Source organism: Sturnira hondurensis, unplaced genomic scaffold, assembly GCF_014824575.4.
Source record: "Sturnira hondurensis isolate 20B ecotype Veracruz unplaced genomic scaffold, ASM1482457v3 Scaffold0004786, whole genome shotgun sequence".
NCBI classification, from domain to species: domain Eukaryota; kingdom Metazoa; phylum Chordata; class Mammalia; order Chiroptera; family Phyllostomidae; genus Sturnira; species Sturnira hondurensis.
This window is the reverse complement of record NW_028077417.1, coordinates 901786-923826: the sequence shown is the minus strand read 5'-3', so window position 1 is coordinate 923826 and position 22041 is coordinate 901786. Positions and strand designations below refer to the sequence as shown.

The following is a 22041-nucleotide window of genomic DNA, read 5'->3' as shown; positions in this document are numbered from 1 at the left end:
AGGAAGAGTTCAATTTAGTTAGAATATGGGGTAGGTTTGAGGGTGGGAGGTGGGGATGGGTGATGTGGACTTTGTCCTGTGGAGTTCATATGTTGTGGATGCAACCAACAAATTAACATGGACTACTGAAGTTCTGTGGAGAAAAAGGGACAGCATGGTCGCTCTCTGAGTGACCTGGACAGGCTGGACAGGCTTTTATTGCTTTCTAATAGCATACATCAAAGAAGGTTTTCATTCATTATGTTTAGGTTTGCTTAGGTGATTAGGTTTACAGATAACAAAGAAAGGATGTTACTGATTACTTCTTACAGATTAACAAGGAAAATGTTGCAAATGCAAGGGAGTGATAAGAGTGATTAGTCTGGTTACACTCCGACCTTGGGAGAATCAGCACAAACTTCAGGAAGTTACTTTAAAGATATGCAGTAAGCTTTTGCTGCTTCAGCTTGGGGGGGAGGGAGTTTTAGCCAGAGCAAGCCTCAAAGTAGCTTGGGTATAATGCAGGTCTGGTTTCCCACGGGAAAGCTTATCCTTGGGTTCTGCTTCCTGTGTGTTGACATGTACCTATCGGTTTTCCAGTAGGGCTGGGCTGCATTTGCCATTTCATGTGGATAGGTTCCCTATAGATGGGTGGGGTGGGGGCCAAAGTGGGGTAAAAATAGAGACAACTGTACTTAAACAACAATAAAAAAGAAAAAAGAAAAAACTAAAAAAAAAAAAGAACATGAGAGTCCATGTTCAGGGGATCAGTGATAGGGTGGAATGTCAGACAGGACCAGTAACTTAGTGATAAATCATGGACAGGATTCATCTAAAATTCAGCCTGTTAATTTTCTCTGCAAGGCCTTTTTCTTTACCATTTACATCTTTACTTTTACATTTACTTTTAAACCAGAGATTTCTGACAGGACCTTAACTCTGACAGAATGCTAAGGCAGTTGAATTTGATTTTGGTGTCCTCAATTTTTCTTCTCAGTCTTCTTTTTCTTCCTCAAAACTCAGTGCCTATTTCTATACAATCCCTACACACTCCTTTCCTGTCTTGAATGTGAGACCTGATTATTAAATCCATAGGAGGGATATCTTAGAGGTCATTTACAGCCTTCCCCATCTAAATGACTGGTAAGTCTTAATAACTTATGGCCCTCTAACCCTTATACCCTGCCCCCGTCCAGACACACAGGAGGCAGAATCTAAAAACCAAAGGAACAAACTCCACATTGTGGCTTTCTGGCCCACCATGATAGGAAGGGGCTGTGTTCCCAGCACTCCTGAAAACCATGCCACCTCACAAGGCTGACCCTGGTTTCAAGTCTGGTTAGGATATTGCAGAGAGCTCTGAACTGCTTCACGCAAAATTCCTTTCATTCTCAAATAAATGAGCAAAGTGTCATGGGGTACTGAAATGAGTCTGAATGTCTAGACATGGCTTTCAGACATATGTAACTTGATCACTTACTAGCTGTGTGACCTTTCACATCTCTGTGCACTAATATATGCACCTATGAAATGGACTGGACCTATGTATTTCACAGATATGTTGTGAGGATCTAATGAGAGAGGAAGAAAACGTGCCTTGCTAAAAAAATCATTACCATAGATATGTTTTTAAGAGGACAAAGAGGGTGTTGTGCTTTCAAGAAGGTTTGGAATAATAGATTTGTAATTCTTGCAAAGGAACTTAGAAATATAAGTATTTCACATTTAGAACCTCAAGGGTGACTCACTTGTCACCTGATGTATGCGTGGTACACTGAAATGCATTAACACCAGCCTCTCCAAAATGTACCTGCCCATATTTCAACTGTCAACATATTCTTCCCACCATACAACAGGTGAAGGTCGATGTATTCTCTACATATATATTTCTAGTCACACCTTGACTCGTGAATGTTAAATGGAAGGAGGTAAGGTAGAAAAACAACAGAACTTCAAAAATAGCTCTAGGGAGATAAATCTTGTTTTAACTTAGAATGTGTTCATGACTGATTCATGATTCTGAAAAGGAAAAGAAGTTTGATCAGAACTGTCACCAAATGTCCTCATTTTAAATTCCTGTGCTTTCTTTGAGCAGAAAGGAACAGGCTTCCTGATTGTGACGATTGAGTAGCCTTTCAGCTGCATACAATGGCCAGTCACCTACAAACTGTAATTTCAGGAAGGCCTCCTACCTCATAGCATTTGCCCTGTTGCTGCCAGAAATTCTCCCCTAAGTGAAGAGCATGAAGCATTGCCCCTCAGAGGATGCTTTTCTAAAATGGAAATCCTTATGGTGGTTCTAGATGTACAACACCTTGATGAAAAGAATTTTTCTAATCACTGTTCCTTCTAGATCTAAGATTTTGAGTAGCATAAGTCAAGAAACTCCAGCAAAAAAAAATTGAAGAGGTATATAGGACAGGGTATGAAGAAGATCAGAAGACAACATATTCTGACCACAATGAAGGACAAAAGAAATATTAACTAAGCATGGGATTTCAGGATTCAATGGAGATACATTTGAAGAGAAGGGACTTTCTTCACCCTGGTAGGAGGCATTGTGTGTACAACAGTTTCTCCTGGCTGGATAACACCAAAACTAGAGTTTCAGGAGGTGCAGGAAGTCAGAGAAAAGGTAGTGTTGTGAATAAAGGGTCTATGTGCCTTGGGGAATAATGCTCTTGGGCTCTGGTTAGTGATGAATGACCTGGGAAAATGAGCTGATATACAATGAGGTGGAAGAGGGCAGAAAGGTACATCCTGAGCAATTCCAGGCATCATGGTAGACATTCCATCAACTGATCCACCAGTCTGCATTCTCATAAAGGGCTTGGCCCTGTGCTGAGAGATAGGAAAGTTACCCAGTAGTCTTGACCTTTAAGAAATGTACAACCTAGTTAAGAAAACAAAACATGACATGCATTTGGGGCTTAATGTGCAACAGAGAATGGTGGAGAAAACAATGAATTGAGTTAGGAGACTAGGCTTCTGGCCCTAGACTCCTTGCTGATTAGTTCTGTATCCTTGGACAAGTCACTTTCTCTGAGGTTTGAGTTCCTCATCCGAAAAGTGGTAATTCAGTGTGTTGTCCTATGTAATTCAAGGGAGTGTGTGAGAAAATAAAGAAATAAGAATGGTGAGCCATTCACCATTTCATGTGAAACTTCTGATTGTTACTCTCACCTGGCTTCCCTCCCTCACCCCCCCCCTTCTTTCTTTCTCCCAGGCTCTGATATCAATCGATTTTCTTCAGATGACCTTTATGAAAAACTATTGTGGGAAGGGGGGTGTTACTTAGCGTAATTATCAATGTTTTAAATCCAACTTGCTGGGTCACTGTCTCTGATAATTAACACCAATTGCACGGAGAAAAGCCAAGCCAGGAGAAAAATCTCTGTAGGTTGTACATGTAGCATGCAAGTGAATCTGAATCCCTATTGATGCCTTCAAAGTGAATGATTAATGGAAGAGTCTGAGGGTAGTGCCACCCTCCAGCATTTGCCTTAAGTTGGAAAATCAGAGTCAGTCAGACTTCTCTCAGCCCGAACATTGATTTTTAGTCCATCTTTGTGGCATTTGAATCTTATACTGGTGAGTAAAGGAGCTTCTACCAAACAGGAAAGCTGCATTTTCCTGAAACTGATCATGGTTTATCAGTCGCCTTGAGCATTATATTCTGAAACCTGAGGAAGAAGTTAGACCCTGGGTTTTGGTTAATGACTCTGCCACAAATGGGTCATGTGACCCCTATCATTCATCTCTGGGCATTAGTATGAATGTTGGCAAACAGATTGGACCAAGTGACTTCTGAAAGGCCTGCCAGCCTTGCTACTCTGCAAAATATGAGTCTGTTGCCTTCACCTGTGTATGGCTCCCATCTATTTCCTTCACAGAAGCATTGCCTTTCAGCAGGTAGGCCAGTTTACACACCTAGAACATGGCTGTCAGCCATCTAAAAAGCAGCCCAGAGCTCAGTCTATGCATGGAGGGAGCAAGCTATGGAGTACTCTCAGGTTTCTTGCCCAGTCAACTGCTCCCCACTGTGACTATATGATGGCCACACCCCTCCTCAGTAACATATAGGGTCCCGTTCTGCACAAGATGGTGCTTGTAAAATTCCATTAAAGAATTTGCACTCTGTCAAAAATAGTGGGATGTTTATGCTTTCACCAACCAAATGGAATCATGACTTATATTTCACAAAATACAAACTTGTCTGATTTCACATACTGTAAGCTTTCCCACTCTGGCACAGTTTGGGCAGGTACAAAAACATCTTTTTCTGTAGAACTCAGGTTGTTACAGTGTGATATTTACTTGAAACCTGAAGGAGCATTTTGTGACTGGGGAAGGGATAGGGCGGCCACTTGGCCCCCTAAGCTTCCAAGTGCTAAAAATCTCATTCCAGGATAGGTTCTCTTTTTGCCTTAAATGGGAAACAGTTGTAGCCAGAGTCTTTTTTCTGAAAAATAACCTCTGCTGCACAGAACTTACAGAATTCTTGTAAGCTTTTAGCACTAACAGAATCTTCAAAATTACTATTTCTGCTCAAGTGGGATCTTCTAGTCTTTGATGCCCCTTCCTGTACTCACTCCAATGTGACATCGGATTCCTTTTTAGGTAGAGATGTTAGTTAGGTGGGCAATTAGTGAGTACACAAAGTTCACAAAGTTATGACTATAAAGAAACAGGCTGTGCCTGGTACTGTATGTAATCTTATTTCTACACACATGCAGCATAACCTTGTTATCTAGTAGTTGCAACTTTTATAGTCTGACTACCTGCAGAAAAAACTCTCCCTTAGGAAAAGAGGCATGACCCTGCCAGCCTTTGAAATTCTGAATAGCTACAATTCCTTACAGTTTAAATGGTTAACAAGGTCTGTTTTCCCCACAGGGTTTGCACTTCATCACTCTCATCACCTTAAAACAATATTAGAGCTCATTAAAATCAACCCAGGACTCAAGAAAGGCAGCCCTTATTTAGGGGATAACATTCCCCCTGTGCTGTTCTGGAAAAAAGCACAATGGCTAAGAGCAGGCATTTATCTTGACTAGTTTGCCTCTAATGACTTCTCCAAAGCACAGTGGAGGTGCCTACTTCCAGACAGCACATATACAGCAGACCCAGGTGAACAAGTGCAACTGGCTACAGACTGCTCGAAATTACCTTAGATGGTATTTATTGACTGCCTACCATGTGAAAAAAAGCCCTGTTACCTGATTCCTTGTCTTTGTGTAGGTCCCTAGAGAAATTATTCTATGTGTCTCAGACTTCTTGCAGTCTAGAGATTGCAAAGGAGCCAATTATCTGCTTTCCTCATCTGTGGAATGGGAAGCTTGGGCTAAAATGGTTGCCAACTGCATCCAACTCTGATGTGCTCAGATCCCATCACTAAGGCTCTCTAATGGGTCTACCAAAACCACAGAATCAGCCCTTCCTTTCACATCCTGGCATACTCAACCATCTCTTACATCAAATGTTCCACTCTGGCCAGGCCAGTTGTGCCCTTGGCCTATGGCTCCTGATGCTGTGCACAGTGAGCACACACACACACTGGAGACTCAGACATGTCTGGAAGTGGGGATACAAAAGCCAAATAGGGCATCAGCCAAGGCTGGTGCACAGTGGGCAAGATTTGGGCTCAGGAGTCACACAGACCTGACAGACATTCACTAACTCTGTGATTCCAAGACTGTTAAATTTATAGATAGATGATTGACAGATAGATATGTATATAATTTTATCTTCATTGAGGCCCCATGGTTTCCCCACATTATAAATGAAAAAAAAAAAACAGAACCAGAGATAGTTTAAGTTATTTTCCCAAGCTGACACAGCTAGTAACTGCCAGGGCTGCAATTTCAACCCAGGTACTGTGGCTCTAGAGTAGCACAGTCTCACAGAAATATGCCCTGGCTGGTGTAGCTCAGTGGATTGAGTGTGGGCTGTAACCAAAGGGTCGCCAGTTCGATTCCCAGTCAGGGTACATGCCTGGGTTGTGGGCCAGGTCCCCAGTGGGGGCAACGTGAGAGACAACCACACACTGATATTTCTCTCTCTCCTTCTCCCTCCTTCCCCTCTCTCTAAAAATAAATAAATAAAATCTTAAAAAAAGAAATACAATGTAAGCTGCATTTATAATTTTGAATCTTTTAATAGCCACATTAAAATAAAGAAAATACAGGTGCATTAAATTTAATAATATATTTTACTTAAACTAATTGAAATATTATTATTTCAATATATAGTCAGTATAAGTGATAATTAATTAATGTGATATTTTATATTTCTGTCAGTCTTGGAAACCTTAGTACATGTGTTTGAAAACACTTAAAGCACTTATTTTGGACTAGCCAAATTTCAAGAGGCTCAGTAACCATATGTGGCTGATGGTTGTATTGATTAGGCTGGATCTTCCTTTTTTTTTTTAGATTTTATTTATTTATTTATCTTTAGAGGGGAAGGAGAGAGAGAGAGAAACGTCAATGTGTGGTTGCCTTTCGTGCATCCCCTGCTGGGAGTTGGCCTGCAGGGAACCGGCCTGCAACCCAGGCATGTGCCCTGACTGGGAATCGAACCCTGATCCTCTGGTTGGCAGGCCCGCGCTCAATCCACTGAGCTACACCAGCCAGGGCCTAGACTGGATCTTCTTAATCATCACATTCACTGTGCCTAAAATGAAAGGGTTAGCACTAGTTTAATAGGTTCTTGTGAGGAATCATGTAGTATAGTGCCTGGCACAATGTAATTGCCCTGTTACACCATAGTGTTTATTAGTAGCTCCTCTGCTGTGCTGTTTGCTCATGTCATAATGCCTCTTACCCTACATACCACACAGCTACCTAAACCTTTTCTATCCATTAGGGCCTGATTAGCTTTCTCCTTCTCCCTGAAACCTGCCTTGATTACCATAGTACACAGTAAACTCTCTCCTCTCTGACTCATTTTGCACATATTTTAGCCCTTCACTATAGTCAACCTTTATGTCCCTCCCTGAATTGTGGTTCTGTCCTCCCAACTTAATTCTAAGCTCTTTGAGAGCAGGTGCCCACATACACATGGCTTTCTCACTACTGTTCCCACACTGCTCCAATTGTGGCAATTTTAGTGTGACTCAGTGTTGGTACTTTGATCATGGATTGATTAACTATGTGTCTTAAATCCAAGGCCAAACCCCTCAACTCTAGGGCTAAATGAATGCTATATCTCCATCTTCTGCATACCTGTTTCTGAATTGAATGTCATGAAGCTACCAGTTTTATTATTAATCGAGACCTTGAACATGAAATGTTTTATAGTACATGTACTTTCCAATAAAAAGACAGAACAGGAACAGTACATTCCAAGGACAAGAGATCCTAGGGATGTTCATCTTAAAAGCAAGAGATTAACTATGGTAACCCCTGTGGTGGCACCTGGGCATTTCCCAAGTCTCTTTCTGTCCCTTGAGTGTTGAAGTTTACCACTTCTCACTCTGCCCACTCTTTTATAGGAAGGAAGAGAACCAACCCCTTTTCAGCTCCTGATGCCAATCCTAAGGGGATGACAGTTGGAGGGGAATGCTGCTTAGAAATACTCAGGAGGCTGAGAAGTACCATGCAGAGAGGGAGACGTCCCTGGAAGGGAAGTCAGGGTGCCTGAGTTTTTTAATCGGTGGCATAGCTGATCTTCATGATACATGGACAAATCATACCTCCTCCTGGAACTCTAGCTTTCCCATCTATACACTGAAGGGGGTTTTCTGTAATAGTTCTTTCCACCTCAAAAAACACACTGAGTATTAATGAACTGAGACTCACAAAATAATTTCAGAATGCAAAATATTTCAGGGGGCATTGTAAGCTGCAAAACTGTTCATGTTGCCAAGCAATTGAATCAGCTCTGGGTGAAGGCTGGTAACTATGGATCATAAAGCTTGGAATTTCACATCTTGTTAAAGAAATTAGTTTTGTCACTGTTTGCAAAAGTCCCAGATTTATGTACTTTGGGGCCTACTGGGCTTTGGGAAGGAAGAGAGCTAGATTTCTTTTTAAAAGAGGTAACTATCACCAGGACTTACTATGTAAAAAATTCCACATTGGATTTCCTTTTCAATAAAGAAGAAAACATAATTTTCCTGGTTTGTAAAAGAGCGAGAAGAATGGCATAAAAAATCCTTCTAGTTATTGAAAGTCCATTTATGCTCTGCTTAGTTTCCCCTCACAATACACAAAATAGGTTAAATTTCAGTTAACTAGAGGGAGGAAATCAATTAATTAAGGTGTTAATAAAGATATTACCTTATAAACACGGAACTACTCCCTTGGGTGAGAGAGGAAGAATAGCAGAAAACCACTGCAAAGAGAACTGAATAGCTTGTTTGGTGGGTACAAAGACATTTAGCCTCTTTCAGGTTGGTTTGATGTCCAGTATTTGCTTGGAATGATTATGCCTTGTTAAGAACTCTAGTCAATCCATTAAAAGAACTAGTGAACGTCTTAGTTGTCTTACAGATCAATGGGCTCCCAAGGGTTGGTCTTGCTCACCATATCTCTTGGGTTGTTCAGGGGTGCCTGACCTAGCTGTGAGCCCACAGCATCAACTTAAAGAGGAAAGGTAGAGGTTCAGTATCCAGATCATTTAGGTCTTCCTAATGTGAAGACAATCAAATGAAATCATGGGTGACATTGCTATAAGTAACCCTTTCTATGTGAAGGTGGAAGCTCACCATTCTCACTAGATAAAGCATGACTACTAAGCCACAAGACCATTTGGACAAATGTACCAAAAACAACACATTTAATTGAGCATCTACCCACTTCAAAGTGGTCCCCTCTCAAAGACCTACACTTCTTTTATGAGGCTGCTGTCACTGCTGATCACAGTGTTTACGGAAGTCTTCTTTGGGGACTGAGAGTATATGAGTCATACAAGAAAAGCAGTTAAAATCACAACTCCAGGGCTTGAGGGATCAAATTTTTCCTTTGATTCAATTAAATATACTTCTCTTTAGTCTGTGCTCATGTATTAATGTTGTTTGATCGGAAAACCATCCTCCTTGCTTTGACCAAGTCATTTATATGCATTAGAAGGATCCATGCTGTTGGTTTATATCTCATTAACTGAGAAAGGAGACCAGACCTTCACCATTAATGACTCAATGTCATTATATAACTCCCACTGTTTGGAAACTTTGCTTACAACCACCTACTACAGTTCTTATTTTTTTTAACACTCAGCATTGATTCAAGAACAAGGTGTGCAAAGGCTGAACTTAAAAAAAAACATACAACTAAGCTACAGGTATAATAAAATCTTCCCTCCTATTGATTTGGGCTAAGAATTTTTTTCCTTTCTTAAATTAACTTTTTATTGATCACTCCTATGACCTTAACTGGTACAGTTTTGCTGGCCTCCTTCCATAAAAATGTCTTTGATATTTATTCCCCTTTGAGTAATGCAGGAAGAACCTTATTGTGGCCTTTTGTGAACCAGTTGCCTTAAAGTAAATGTTTATAGCATGATCCTCATAACTTTGCTCAGGCAAAGATCTCTGGGCTTTCCTTGGACCAAAATAGGCATCTTTAGGGCTTGTCCAAGGAGTACAGTGAGGTGCTCAGGCTTGCTCTTGGGAGCTAATTTGGCTTGTCCACACTCTGGGTACTCCTTGTGATCTCTGAGAGACTTTTGATCTCTGAAGCCATATATGTTGGACAGTGATTCTCAAACTCGACCATGTGTATGCATGAGAATTTCCTAAAGAGATTGTTAACACAGATTGCCAGGATCAAACCCTGAGTTTCTGCTTCGATAAGTGGTCAAGAATGTATATTTCTAACAAGGTGCTAAGTGATGCTGATGCTGCCAGTTCTGAGGCTACAATTTGAGAACCATGTCTTTAATTTGTTTTTGGAGGCAGAAGTCACAGGTTTGTGACCCAGGACTAGACTTGGGAAGAATACATGTTCTGGAGTCAGAGAGAACCAGGTTCAAGTCTAAGCACCCCTACTTAACTTTTAACATGGCGTTGAGTCAGTTCATTTCTCGTGAGTCTCAGTTTCTGCCTTCTTGAAATGGCAGCAGTATTATCTGATTCACAGTATTGTTGGGAGCTAATGTATAATTGCCAGGTGCAAATACCCCTAACTCATGGCAATTGGTGTAAGGAAGTGCAATCTCTCAACAGCCTAATGCTTCCTCTTAATGGAGGTTAGTAAACTCCTTCAGGTGTGGTTTATTTGTTGTCTTAGGTAAATAACAAACACAAAGACAGGGTCTACTAAAAACATAGGCCTTCAGCCCAGGAATATTCCTTTCATGTAGAGTGATTCCCAAGGGCCACTGGCCACTTGTGACTTCTGGGCAAAATCTTGCCTCTCTTGGGGCCTTGATTTCCCCATATCTAAAGTGAAGGGTTTGACCTAGATGTTTTTCTTCTTGTTCTGACAGTCTAGGATTGTGTGACTTAGAACTTAGGTACTAATTGCAAATAAAGTACTGTTAAAATAAAATGAAAAAAATGTGGTTCTTTTTATCCAGTTACTTACATTTAATATCCTTAAACTCCTTAGCCTTTTTTACCAGTGGGATGATGCACAAAAAAAACAGGGGCAGCTGCTAAATATTACTAGATCTCCTTCACAGCTAGACCTCCTCAAATATCCATCACAGATACAAAATGGTATATCTTTATTTAATAGTGACATCTAGTGGCTTTTCCTTATCAAAGAAAAATATATGCACTTTCCTAACTTATCCTAAATTCTGCTGCTTTTGCTGCACACGTCCATTCCACAATCTTTTATTAATCAATCTATTTTATGTCAAACATTGTGCCTGACTCAGAGGAGCTTTTGTTGATAAATGATGCATGGCCCCTGCCCTCCCAGGGTTCATAGTATTGTTGGGGAAGCAGACAAATCACTACACAATCTCAGCACATTGTGATAAATGCTGTGGTGGGAGAATACCAGTGTAGTTGGAGTAGAGGAATATGAGGGCAGTTAAATCCTCACAGGAAGGTCAAGGAAGGTTTCATAGAGGAGGCAATAATAGAGTTGAGTTTTAAAGGAGTTTTTCAGATAACCTATAAAAGACAGGCAGAAGCCATGTAAAAGTACCTGTGACCAATTTGGAAAATTAATATCATTTCTACATTCCTGGGGCATAGAATATTGAGCAGAGTTTCTCAACTTAGACAACTTTTGATATTTGGTTGGGTAATTCTTTGCATTGTAGCATGATTAACAACATCCTGAAACCTGACCCACTAGATGCCATTAATACCTGCCCCCCAATTGTGATGAGCAAATGTCTCCAGATATTGATGAATGTCTGAGATTCAGAGGAGGGAAAGGGGAGTTGGAAAACCATTCAGGAAAAGGAGGAAGATGTGCAACACATATAAAGGTGGAGAGAAAGAAAAATGGTTGCCAGCTCCCACAAGGCTCTGTCTACCATGTAGAAGAGCATGGACTTCGTAACATCATTGGTGAGGAGCCATTGACAGGTCTTAAGTAGGGAATGACAGGTCAGATGTCTGCTGTATGGGGGTGTGGAATGGTTTTGAGAGTGGAGTCAGTGGGATGGGCCAGAATGCTGCTGCAGTGATCCAGTAGAGAAGTGATAAGAGCCTGACATCAGGCAGCGGAAAGGATGGATTTGAGAGCTATGAAAAACCAGAGTCAGCATGACTTAGGAAGGTTCAGATATTAGACGTGGGCAAGACAGAGGAGTCAAGGTGGCCCCCAGGCTTCTTGCTCAGACAACTCTTTCATTGGTTGCTATTGTTGTTTCCTCAGTTACTTATCAATGAGAGGAAAAAACTGGCCTAGCCTTGTACAGGGTAGCAAACCTTTCACTGTGTTCAGCCTGTAAAGGCAACAGAAATAAAAAAAATCCCTAAAACAACAACAACAACAACAAAAACAACAATGACCATTAGATCAATCCAGGTAATTGATAGGGAGTCATGACTTCAATTTAAAGATGTGACTCCTGGTCATCTAAATTAAGTGACATGTTTGGTCACAAGATAATTTTGTCCAAATACTATGGACTGAAACAGGCTGAGTGATTTTCCTGTGGTTGAACTTGGCTCACTAGTGTAAAATTAAATCGGTCCATTCAGCAGCAGTCTTTGGGTTTATGTCAACCTGAAAGATTTCCCAAAACTGCCTCAGACCTGTTTTCACCTGCATCTTGTACTGTTTTGATCCTTGCCTGGATATGGCCGTGGTAGAAAAGAGTTACAAGATATGGTGGTGATATTGGAGTATATAATCAGAATCCAGGTATGTTTTGACAAGCTCAGATTTACCCTGAGAAATACAGAACAGAAATACAGAACCACACGTAAACTGCATCAGTGTAAGGGAAGGTAAATTGGGTTTCAAAATGGCATATTGTGAATGAAAGAATTTAGTTGACTGTGGGTCAATGGTATGACATGTCTGCTAAAAAAGGTCAATATGATCTGAGACCACATCAAGAGAAATGGTGTCAAGAATGGGGGAGGGGATAAATTATCTCCACTGGTTGCTTGCCAGATTATGCCTGGAGGACATGTTCCAATAAAGTGGGATATATTTAGAGGTAAACAAGAGGATAAATACTCAAAGCTGTGTAGAAAATAGTCAGAAACCATATTTAGTATAAAGAAGAGAAACCTTGAGGTATTAAATATAGTCTTTCATTTTATTTCTTTACATTTATTTATTTGTAGAGAGGAGAAAGGAGGGAGAAAGAGATGGAGAGAAACATTGATGTGAGAGAGAAATATCAACTGATTGCCTGTCAGGCATGCCCTGACCAGGGTCCAAACCCACGACCCAGGCATGTGCCCTCACTAGGAATCAAACTGGTGACCTTTCACTTTGTAAGACGATGCCCCACCAACTGAACCACACTGGTCAGCACAGTGCTGTCTTTTAAATGCCTGAAGCTACATGTGTGGAATTAAATACCACAATCTAAATAGGTCTTCACAGTCTGAAACTACCACTTCTTACTGACAATTCCATATCTTTATTTTAGCCCAGATTACTCAGTATTAGATCTGTTCATTCAAGTCTGTCTTTAAATGACCCATATGTACTTCAAAACTTCCACCAGAGCCTGATAGGCATCCTTAGCCTCTGTTCCTTCCTTTCACCTGCATTCATTTTGTCACCAAGTGTTGTTAATTCTACCTCTCAAATATTTATCTAATCTGCTCACCTTCATTGGTCTTGTTTTCTTTTTTCTTCATTTTTTATTGTTGTTCAATTATAGTTGTCTCCATTTCCCCCCATTACTCTCACCTGCCCTACCCAATCCCCACCTCCCATATTTGATCCTGTTGTCCTTGTCCATGGGTCCTTTATACATGTTCCTTGACTTGACCCTTCCCCTGTTATCCCCCTCCCTCCTCACTTCTGGTTACTGTCAGTTTGTTCTTTATTTCCATGTTGATGGTTATATTTTGCTTGCTTGTTGGTTTTATTGATTAGGTTCCACTTATAGGTAAGATCATATGATATTTGTCTTTCACCACCTGGCTTATTTCACTTACCACAATACTCTTCAGTTACACCGGGAAGACAAACAATCCAATTAAAAACTGGGCAAAAGACGTAAACAGACACTTCTCCAAGGAGGAGGGCCCAGAGACATATGAAAAGATGCTCAGCATCACTAACCATCAGAAAGATGCAAATTAAAACCACAATGAGATACCACTTCACACCAATCAGAAAGGCCATCATAAACAAATCAACAAACAGTAAGTGCTGGGGAGGTCGTAGAGAAAGGGAACCCTAGTGTACAGTTAGTGGGAATTCAGACTGGTGCAGCCACTGTGGAATTCCCTCAACAAACTAAAAATGACCCATTGATCTTGTTTTTTATGGTAGCCTGAATTAATGTCCCTAATTCCATCTTCACACATCATGCACAGTGATTGTTCTAAAACACAGATCTCTTCATGTTACTTCCCTGCTTAAGACCTTTCAAAGGCCTCCCTGTTGCCCACAGAAATTTAAATTCTTAAATATGGCATCTGATGCCTTCCACAACCAGGTTCATTACTACTTCTTTATGCTCAATTCCTGCCACTATTGTAATTCCTAGTAAGATGTTTTTAATGCACTTCCTTCACACACAACAGGCTAGTTTATGCCTCTGTGCTTTTGCTTATGCTAATCTTCCTATCTAATCTTTTGTTTCTCTCTTCTTGTCTCATCAAATTCTTACTTGTTTTTCAAAATAAAGCCAGAGAAACTCTTCCTCTATTGTGAGGTTAGCCTAAGAATCACTGCAAGTTGCTTTCATTGTGCCTCATACTTGCTCTAACATTATAAGCATACTATATTGAAATGCTCTTCTTAGGTTCCCACCTCTCACCCCCATCAGTGTCCCCCATCCCTGTCACATTAGGTGCTTGAACTGAACTGACCTCTGGAAAAGGCACGAGTCTCAGTGCCCTTAAGGTCGGGCTTTCATATCCTCATTTGCTGTGGGTGGGAAGACTTTTCTTCTGGCAGTTCTGTAACAACTCTTAGAAGAATGACTGTCCTAGATTCTTTGCCCAGCTAAAACTCCCAGGTTTTAAAACTCCTTACCTGCCTTCCCAATTACAATCCATTATGCATTTTGGGAGGCCACTGGAGACTCCCAGACACCTGCCTTTCAGCAGATCTTCCTTTTAACGTATGAGATCATTTTTTAAGCAGCATCAAGTATCGCTAGGTGTGGCAGTCTAGGCCTCCAGGCCTAGTTTTCCTGGAAGAACAAGGCTATAGGCAATCACTGAATCTCCAGAGCTATTGTCATCTGAATGTGGGGTAAATGTAATCGCTGGGGCAATGTGTGTGTGTGCACACATGCACATACACCTACATGTAGGCTCCTCTAATTTCTCTTGCTGCCATTATAAGCCCTACAGACTGAGGCTGCCAACACTGGGCTGCCCTCATCTCATATGGGCACTGGGGATCTTCAAGTGAAATAAGTCATACATCCAGAACATGAGACTCTCTGAATGTCTGTCTCTGCTTTTCTGTGGTGCTTATTTTCTCTCTCAGTGTGGGAATGGTACTTACAAATTATTGGTCCTGACACTAACTCTGGTAGTTGTGATCCATCTGCTCTGAAAGATAAGGAAGAGTTGTTAGAAAGGAGAACCTCAGACTGACACTGGGCTGCACTGTAGGACTTACCAGAAGATGTCACTGTAGGCTTAAATCAGTAAAGCATACTGATTTAAGGAGGACTGTTAGCTGAGCATGAAGGTGACTCTACTAGGGTGCTTTAAAACGAGCAGCAGACCCCATTATAATGCATAGTTGGAAAAGGTGGTTGAAAGATTAATCCAAATGTGTCACTGAACTTCATAAATTTCTTTTTTTTCTCAAATAATCAGACTAATTGCCACTAAGCTATCACCTGAGGCCTAGCATAAAGGCTTGATAAATATATACCAAATGAATGAATGAATGAATGAATACCAAAACTAGGAGTAGAAGGTAGAAGCCCATGGGAATAGTTGTAACTTTTGTTGCTAAAGGCTGCTGGGAAACAAAAGCTGCTACTCATTAGCATTGCATCTTTACTGAGATGAATTTTACTGGCACCAGCTAAGTCAGATCCTAAGAAAAGCAGTGACCCATTCATTGTTTAATAACATGTTATTTATTTTCACATCTTTGTGTATTTTTCACTTTTCTTCTTGTGATTGATTTATGGCCAGAGAAGGTGCTTGATATGATTTTAATCTTTTTACATTTATTGAGACTTGTTTTGTATCCTTGTATATGGTTTATCCTAGAAAACATTCCATGCGCTCTTGAAAAGTATATATATTCTGCTGCTGTGGGTCTCTGTAGATATCAATTAAATCCATTTGATCTAGTGTGCCATTTAAGGCTGTTCTGTCCTTGTTGATTCTCTGTTTGGAAGATCTATCCCTTGAAGTTGATATACAATGGAATATAATCAACCATAAACAAAGAAGAGATTTTTACCTTTTGTAATAGCATGGATGGATCAGAATAACATTATGCTAAGTGAAAAAGCCACTCAGAGAAAGACAAATACTATATGATTTCTCTCATATGTGGAATCTAATGAACAAACTGAACAAGCAAAATAGAGACAGATTCATAGATAGAGAGCAGGATGACAGCTATTGGTGGGTTAGGGAGTGGAAGGCTCAAGCAACAAAAAAGGACTCAGAGACATACAATAAAAATACATTTGAAAAATAAAAAATAAAAGTCATAGCCAAAAAAAAAAACAAAGAAAAACAGTGAGATAGGTGAAGGTGACCTTGGCCCCCTCTCCATCCTCACTCCCGGGTGCTTCTGTGTACATTTTTGTTTATTCCAGAAAAAATATTTAAGGTAATTTAAAAATTCTTTTATGTGATTTTTGCAAGGCACATAGGAGATTATCCAGAGTTTTTATATGATCAGTCATATCTTCTTTGTTTCCAACTTCTCCAGAACAGTTAATTAAATAAGCAATTAAAGGAGTTACTGAGATTTTGCTTTCTACCATGTATAAGGCCAAAGTACAAAGCTGGAATGGATGAGATGAGAGTTCTAGAAGAATAGCACAGAACCCTTGTCTAAACATACTTTAAGCAGAAATACAAACATGTAATTACAGTTTAATATCAAAAGTGTTTTAACACAGACTAAGTGTGGAAGTGCTATGTGACTTGGGGAAGAGGCAATGGCTGGCAGCAAGGGTTGTGATAAATTTTCTCAGAAGAGAGATAGTATTTGGGCTGGAATTTGAAAGATAAGTAGAATTTTCCAATGAAATAAAGACGGTCACACCCACCAGGTAGAGGAAACACCATGAACAGAATAGAAGCCAATGGGAGAGCTCCCAGAGTACCCACGTTGCTCAAAGCCCAAGACTTTGAAGAAATGTTTCTCCAGAGACATCAGCCCACATAGTCAACTGGGTGATTGAATTGGTTCCTCTGGGCCCCTCATGCATGTGTACAGAACCACCACTATCTCATATGGGAATGAAAAAAACTTCAGAAAAAGCTACAAGCCATTCCCCAGGTTTTCTTTAAGGAACTGAGTGTTAATATTCAGAGTTATTGTTCTTTTCCTTCCATAATGTGCCTTTCCATTACCTCATCTTTCATCCACTGAACTTGAGTATAAACTCATTTCTTATAAAAAGCTCACCCTAAGATTGTTTCTCCCCTTGTGTATACCTGATCACATCAGACACCTTAATATTTCTGGGGTGTGGTGCTTTTATGTACACCTGCTGTATATGGGGGTGTGCAATTTAAATATTTGCCAGTTTGCTATTTCAACAAATAATTTTCATTAGTTAGCAGTTTTAAAGTGAACAGAGCCACACAGTTAAGCCTCCATTCTTGCTGGCATCTAGGTGTCCTTTTGGTGGGTAAAGAAAAGGGGCATTTTGATACTGATAGAGTTAACTTTCCTATCCTGGGAAAATTATGTGAGCGAAGACTGAAACCAAGGTAGTTGCTTGCATATATGCCATTGGCAGATACCATGTCTATTTCAGTCAGTGCTTAACCACAATGTTTATTTCTGGAGGTCCTGAGCTGGTCTTCCTATCTCCACATTCCACTTGCATAATCTATGGACCATGATGTTATGGCAACAGCCAAAATCAAAGATATCACATCAGATACTCTATCAGTGAAGTTTTATTTTTAGTAGGATATCCTGATTAGACTGGATATTGGGGATAAAGTATTTGTATGCCTAGTGAGAAAGATTAGAATTTGTGTTCACTTATCAATTCCATGTCACCTCAGTAAGATCAGTTCCACGGAGTCTCTATTTCATGATCAGTTAGTGGGGGGTTTGGGGTTGGAGTATGAAATAAAATGGTTGCTTACTTTGCAAATGGGGTTATTCAAAGGATGTTGTCATTGGTTGGAGAGAGAGAAACAGAGTACAAGGGGGAGGGGGAAGAAAAAAGGAGGAATAAAGGACAAGGCCAATGTCTTAAGTTTAAACTTTTCACACCAGCAAGTTGGGTAAAAGGATTAGCTATCTGGATAGGCTAGGGAAACTCATAGAGTACAGCACAGTTTACAGGACAAATGCCACCAGATCTCCATCATTCCCCCTTTTGCCTTCCTTACTGGCCAGTGAACATTGCATATACCAGGGCCCTCCCTGCTGCCACTTATGTCACCTATATCCCTCACTGTTGGTCTTTGTACTTTTTTTCCATAGAAACTTCCACTATATCACCATCCTCCGAGACCCAGTGTCCCGGTACTTGAGTGAGTGGAGGCATGTCCAGAGAGGGGCGACATGGAAAGCATCACTGCATGTCTGCGATGGAAGGCCCCCAACCTCTGAAGAGCTGCCCAGCTGCTACACTGGTGATGACTGGTCCGGCTGCCCACTGAAAGAGTTTATGGACTGTCCCTATAATCTAGCCAACAATCGCCAGGTGCGCATGCTCTCTGACCTGACCCTAGTAGGTTGCTACAACCTCTCTGTCATGCCAGAAAAGCAAAGAAACAAGGTCCTCCTGGAAAGTGCCAAATCGAATCTGAAGCACATGGCATTTTTTGGCTTAACTGAGTTTCAGCGGAAGACTCAGTATCTGTTTGAGAAAACCTTCAACATGAACTTTATTTCACCATTTACCCAATATAATACCACTAGGGCCTCTAGTGTAGAGATCAACGAGGAAATCCAAAAGCGTATTGAGGGGCTGAATTTTCTGGATATGGAATTGTACAGCTATGCAAAAGATCTCTTTTTGCAAAGGTATCAGTTTATGAGGCAGAAGGAACATCAGGAAGCTAGGCGGAAACGTCAGGAGCAACGCAAATTTCTGAAGGGAAGGTTCCTTCAGACCCATTTCCAGAGCCAGAGTCAGGTCCAGAGCCAGAATATGAGTCAGAATCAGAGTCAGAAGCCAAATCTGAACGTAAATCAAAATGTGACCCAGAATCTGATTCAAAATCTGCTTCAGAACCTGACTCAGAGTTCAAGTCAGAATTCAAGCCAGAAAGAGAACCTGGAAAACCAGAAGCGGAACACAGGCCAAGAGCAGAGCGATAGCAACACCAGCAATGGCACCAATGATTACATAGGCAGTGTAGAGAAATGGCGTTAAATGGCCGAAGGCTTTTGTACACTCCTCCCAAAGCGCTAGTAAGAATATGGCCAATTTGAAAAGATGAGCGTGTTCAAACACATCCTACTTCCCTAAGCTTGGAAGCTGAAAAAAGTTAAGATGTTGCCTTTACAGTTGCCTTTCAATTAAATGTTATACTGTGCGTGGGTATAACAAATTTCAATATGTAATTAAATTGTCTTTTTTTTTGGTTTGTTGGGATATTTATAAACTCCAAAAGCCAAATTAGACTTACCAGATAGTGCTCTTTAGATATATTAAGAGATTCTTAAATTACTTATGAAAACAAAATGGGGCCATTTAATATTACTAAAAATGGACTTTAAATTATTTATGATACACTATTAAAACTCAATCTTACAAGCAAATTTTTAGGGGTAAGCATGAATATAAACATTTTTTAAAAACTAAAATTAAAGACACAACCTTTTATTTTCTTCTGATTTTTAACAAGGAAGCTATTTAAATAGAATAAGAGGTGATGATAAATTTTACCAAATTGTAGAAAATGAAAATTTTCTCTCCCAAACATGGGTAGTTTTATGTAAAAATATTGGCTTTTCAAGTAGAACAGGACTCATATCTTGCTACTTAAGAGATGTTTAACATTTTAAATTTTTTCTACCTTCTACTTCTTAAAGGTTTTAAACAGGGTGTATCTCATATTAACAAAACATTTTTTTCTAAATGGAATACCAATGGAAATATCTAATTTCCAGACACTTTCTGGGCACTGTAATTTCAACACTTCTGGAATCTTTTTGGCGCTGCCTGTCTTTCATTTTAAGGCTTCTGAGTTGTGCTCATTCCAAATTAATCCATTTATAGAATCTTTCTTCATCATCTAAATGGTGTGTTGCTGAATTTATTGTGTAATATAACCCTGAATAGAAGTCAGGATTTTCTATAGAATTGTCTTATCAATATTTGTGTTGTGAGGTCCTTATCAAGAAACTCTTGAACAGGACGATGTGTTAAAAATATTGCTGAAGTTATTCTTGATCAAGTAGAATTGAACCCAAATGTGAATTAATTATTATTTACTCTGTACATTTTTACTGTGATGTTTCCAGTTGGGCTGGCTATATGTAGCCCATTAATTCTTTTTTGTGTTGACAGAGTGTAGACAAGTACAAGAGAAAAACATGGTAGAATAAGCATTAGGATAGCCAGAGTTATTCACTAACACCAAAAGCTGTACCTCAATACTTTGGGTTAACCCTCTACCAGAGTTTATTTTAAGAAAGAACCAAAGGAAACACTGTGCTGCAATGAGGTTAAGTATCAGCATAAAAGTTGAGGAAAATGATTTAGTATTGTAAGTCTATACATAAATACTTTCAGGGTACTGATTATGAATTGAGAAGGGCAAAAAGAAAAGAAAAGAAAAGAAAATACATAGCCCACTGTGCTATGAAGCATTGTAATTTTAGGAAGTTTCATTTTACAGATTTTGCTGTACTTTTTAAAGAATTTACACTAACCCCCTGGCTGTCAATCAAACAAGGCAATGGAAGTGGCATTAATGTTTTCAAGAGGGCCATGCTTAGAAGTATGATCATAAGTCATATCTTGTACAATCTGCTCATTTGCATGATCTTGTTTCATCTGTAATAATATGGCCACAAGCTGGACAAGAAGCTGAGTATTTGAGTTTAAAATTAAATTTTCTTGACTCTGAGTGTGTATCAAAATATCTAAGTTTTGCTTTGTCTGACAGTGTTGCAGTCCTGGGAATTCTGAGAGCTGAAAACTGAAAGGAATTTTTAAAAAACAAACACGCCTTGAAGTGAAAGTGTTTTAGAGTGAAACTATTTTGTGTACATTGCGTTTTTAAAATAAAGATTCTGTAGATCACTGTGGTATTTTAATATTGTTTAGTTTTAATTGATAATGTTTGCTTTTTAAACTGATAGTTACAATTAGAAAGCAGGATGAAGCCTGAGCCAGTGGAAAAGCTTGTTACAGAAAATCATTTTGTGTTGTTCCCGTGGTGTGCATGATTTGCAGAGATTAAGTGCATTTTTGTCTGTACTGATTATTGTATATAAGGGATGTTATAAATATACTTTTTTGTCAGCATCATGTCAGTCCCATGATTTTAACTGTAAACATCTGTCCAATGGTGTAGCTTTACAAACCATTCACTGATTTTGTGTAATTTAACAAGAGATATGAAATAAAGTTTAAATTGCAGTCTCTGAGTAATTTTATTATTTCATTTGAGGTTTGCAGCATCTAGACATTATGACTTCACAGACAAAATTCTCTTTTCTCAAGTTTTTCCTTTTCCTCTTGCCCACCAGATATGGAAATGAGACAACCCATCCTAATCTATCCCACTAAAATGGCCTTAACTTTGGGTGCTTCCCTCTGGGAATCCACACTCTTTCCTCTTTTGAGTAAACGAAGTTGTCAATGAAAGACAAAAGCTTGCCATGTATTTTAATCAGCTCGAATTCTATAACAAAATACCACAAACTGGGTGGCTTATCAACAAAAACTTATTTCCCAAAGTTCTGGAAGCTAAATATCTGAGATCAAGGTGCCAGAATAGCAAAAAGTAGCTAGCTGTCTGGACTCTTTTTGTAAGAGGATGAATCCCATCTATGAGGGTTCCAAACTTGTGATATAATTACCTCCCAAAAGTCCTGCATCCAGATACCATCACATTGGGATTAGGGTTTCAACAGGTGAAATTTGGTGGAACACAAACATTTAACCCATTATATTATGCACATGAATGTGTGTTTTAATTTAAATTTTATGAAAGTAGATACTTGCATGTCTGAGAGCATGCAGGAAGAAAAATAGCACTCCTTATTTCTTATCTAGACCATGTGTCCACAGGAGAGAGGTTAAAAATAAGCAAAAAAGTACTGACTTTTAAAGTTATGGAACACAATGTGCTCTAATTATACCCAATGTATATATTTT

The 22041-nt window shown here is 39.6% G+C and overlaps 1 protein-coding gene across 1 annotated transcript in view; it reads left to right on the top strand.

Annotated features, from left to right (window-relative positions):
- The window catches only part of HS6ST2 (heparan sulfate 6-O-sulfotransferase 2), a 310174-nt gene extending 289305 nt beyond the window's left edge, over positions 1-20869 (top strand). The window contains exon 3 of the mRNA XM_037046059.1: positions 18186-20869. Within this exon, the coding sequence (XP_036901954.1) occupies positions 18186-19083 (898 nt within the window). The 3' untranslated portion in view covers positions 19084-20869. The remainder of the gene's footprint in view (positions 1-18185) is intronic.
- Positions 20870-22041: the final 1172 nt, after the last annotated feature.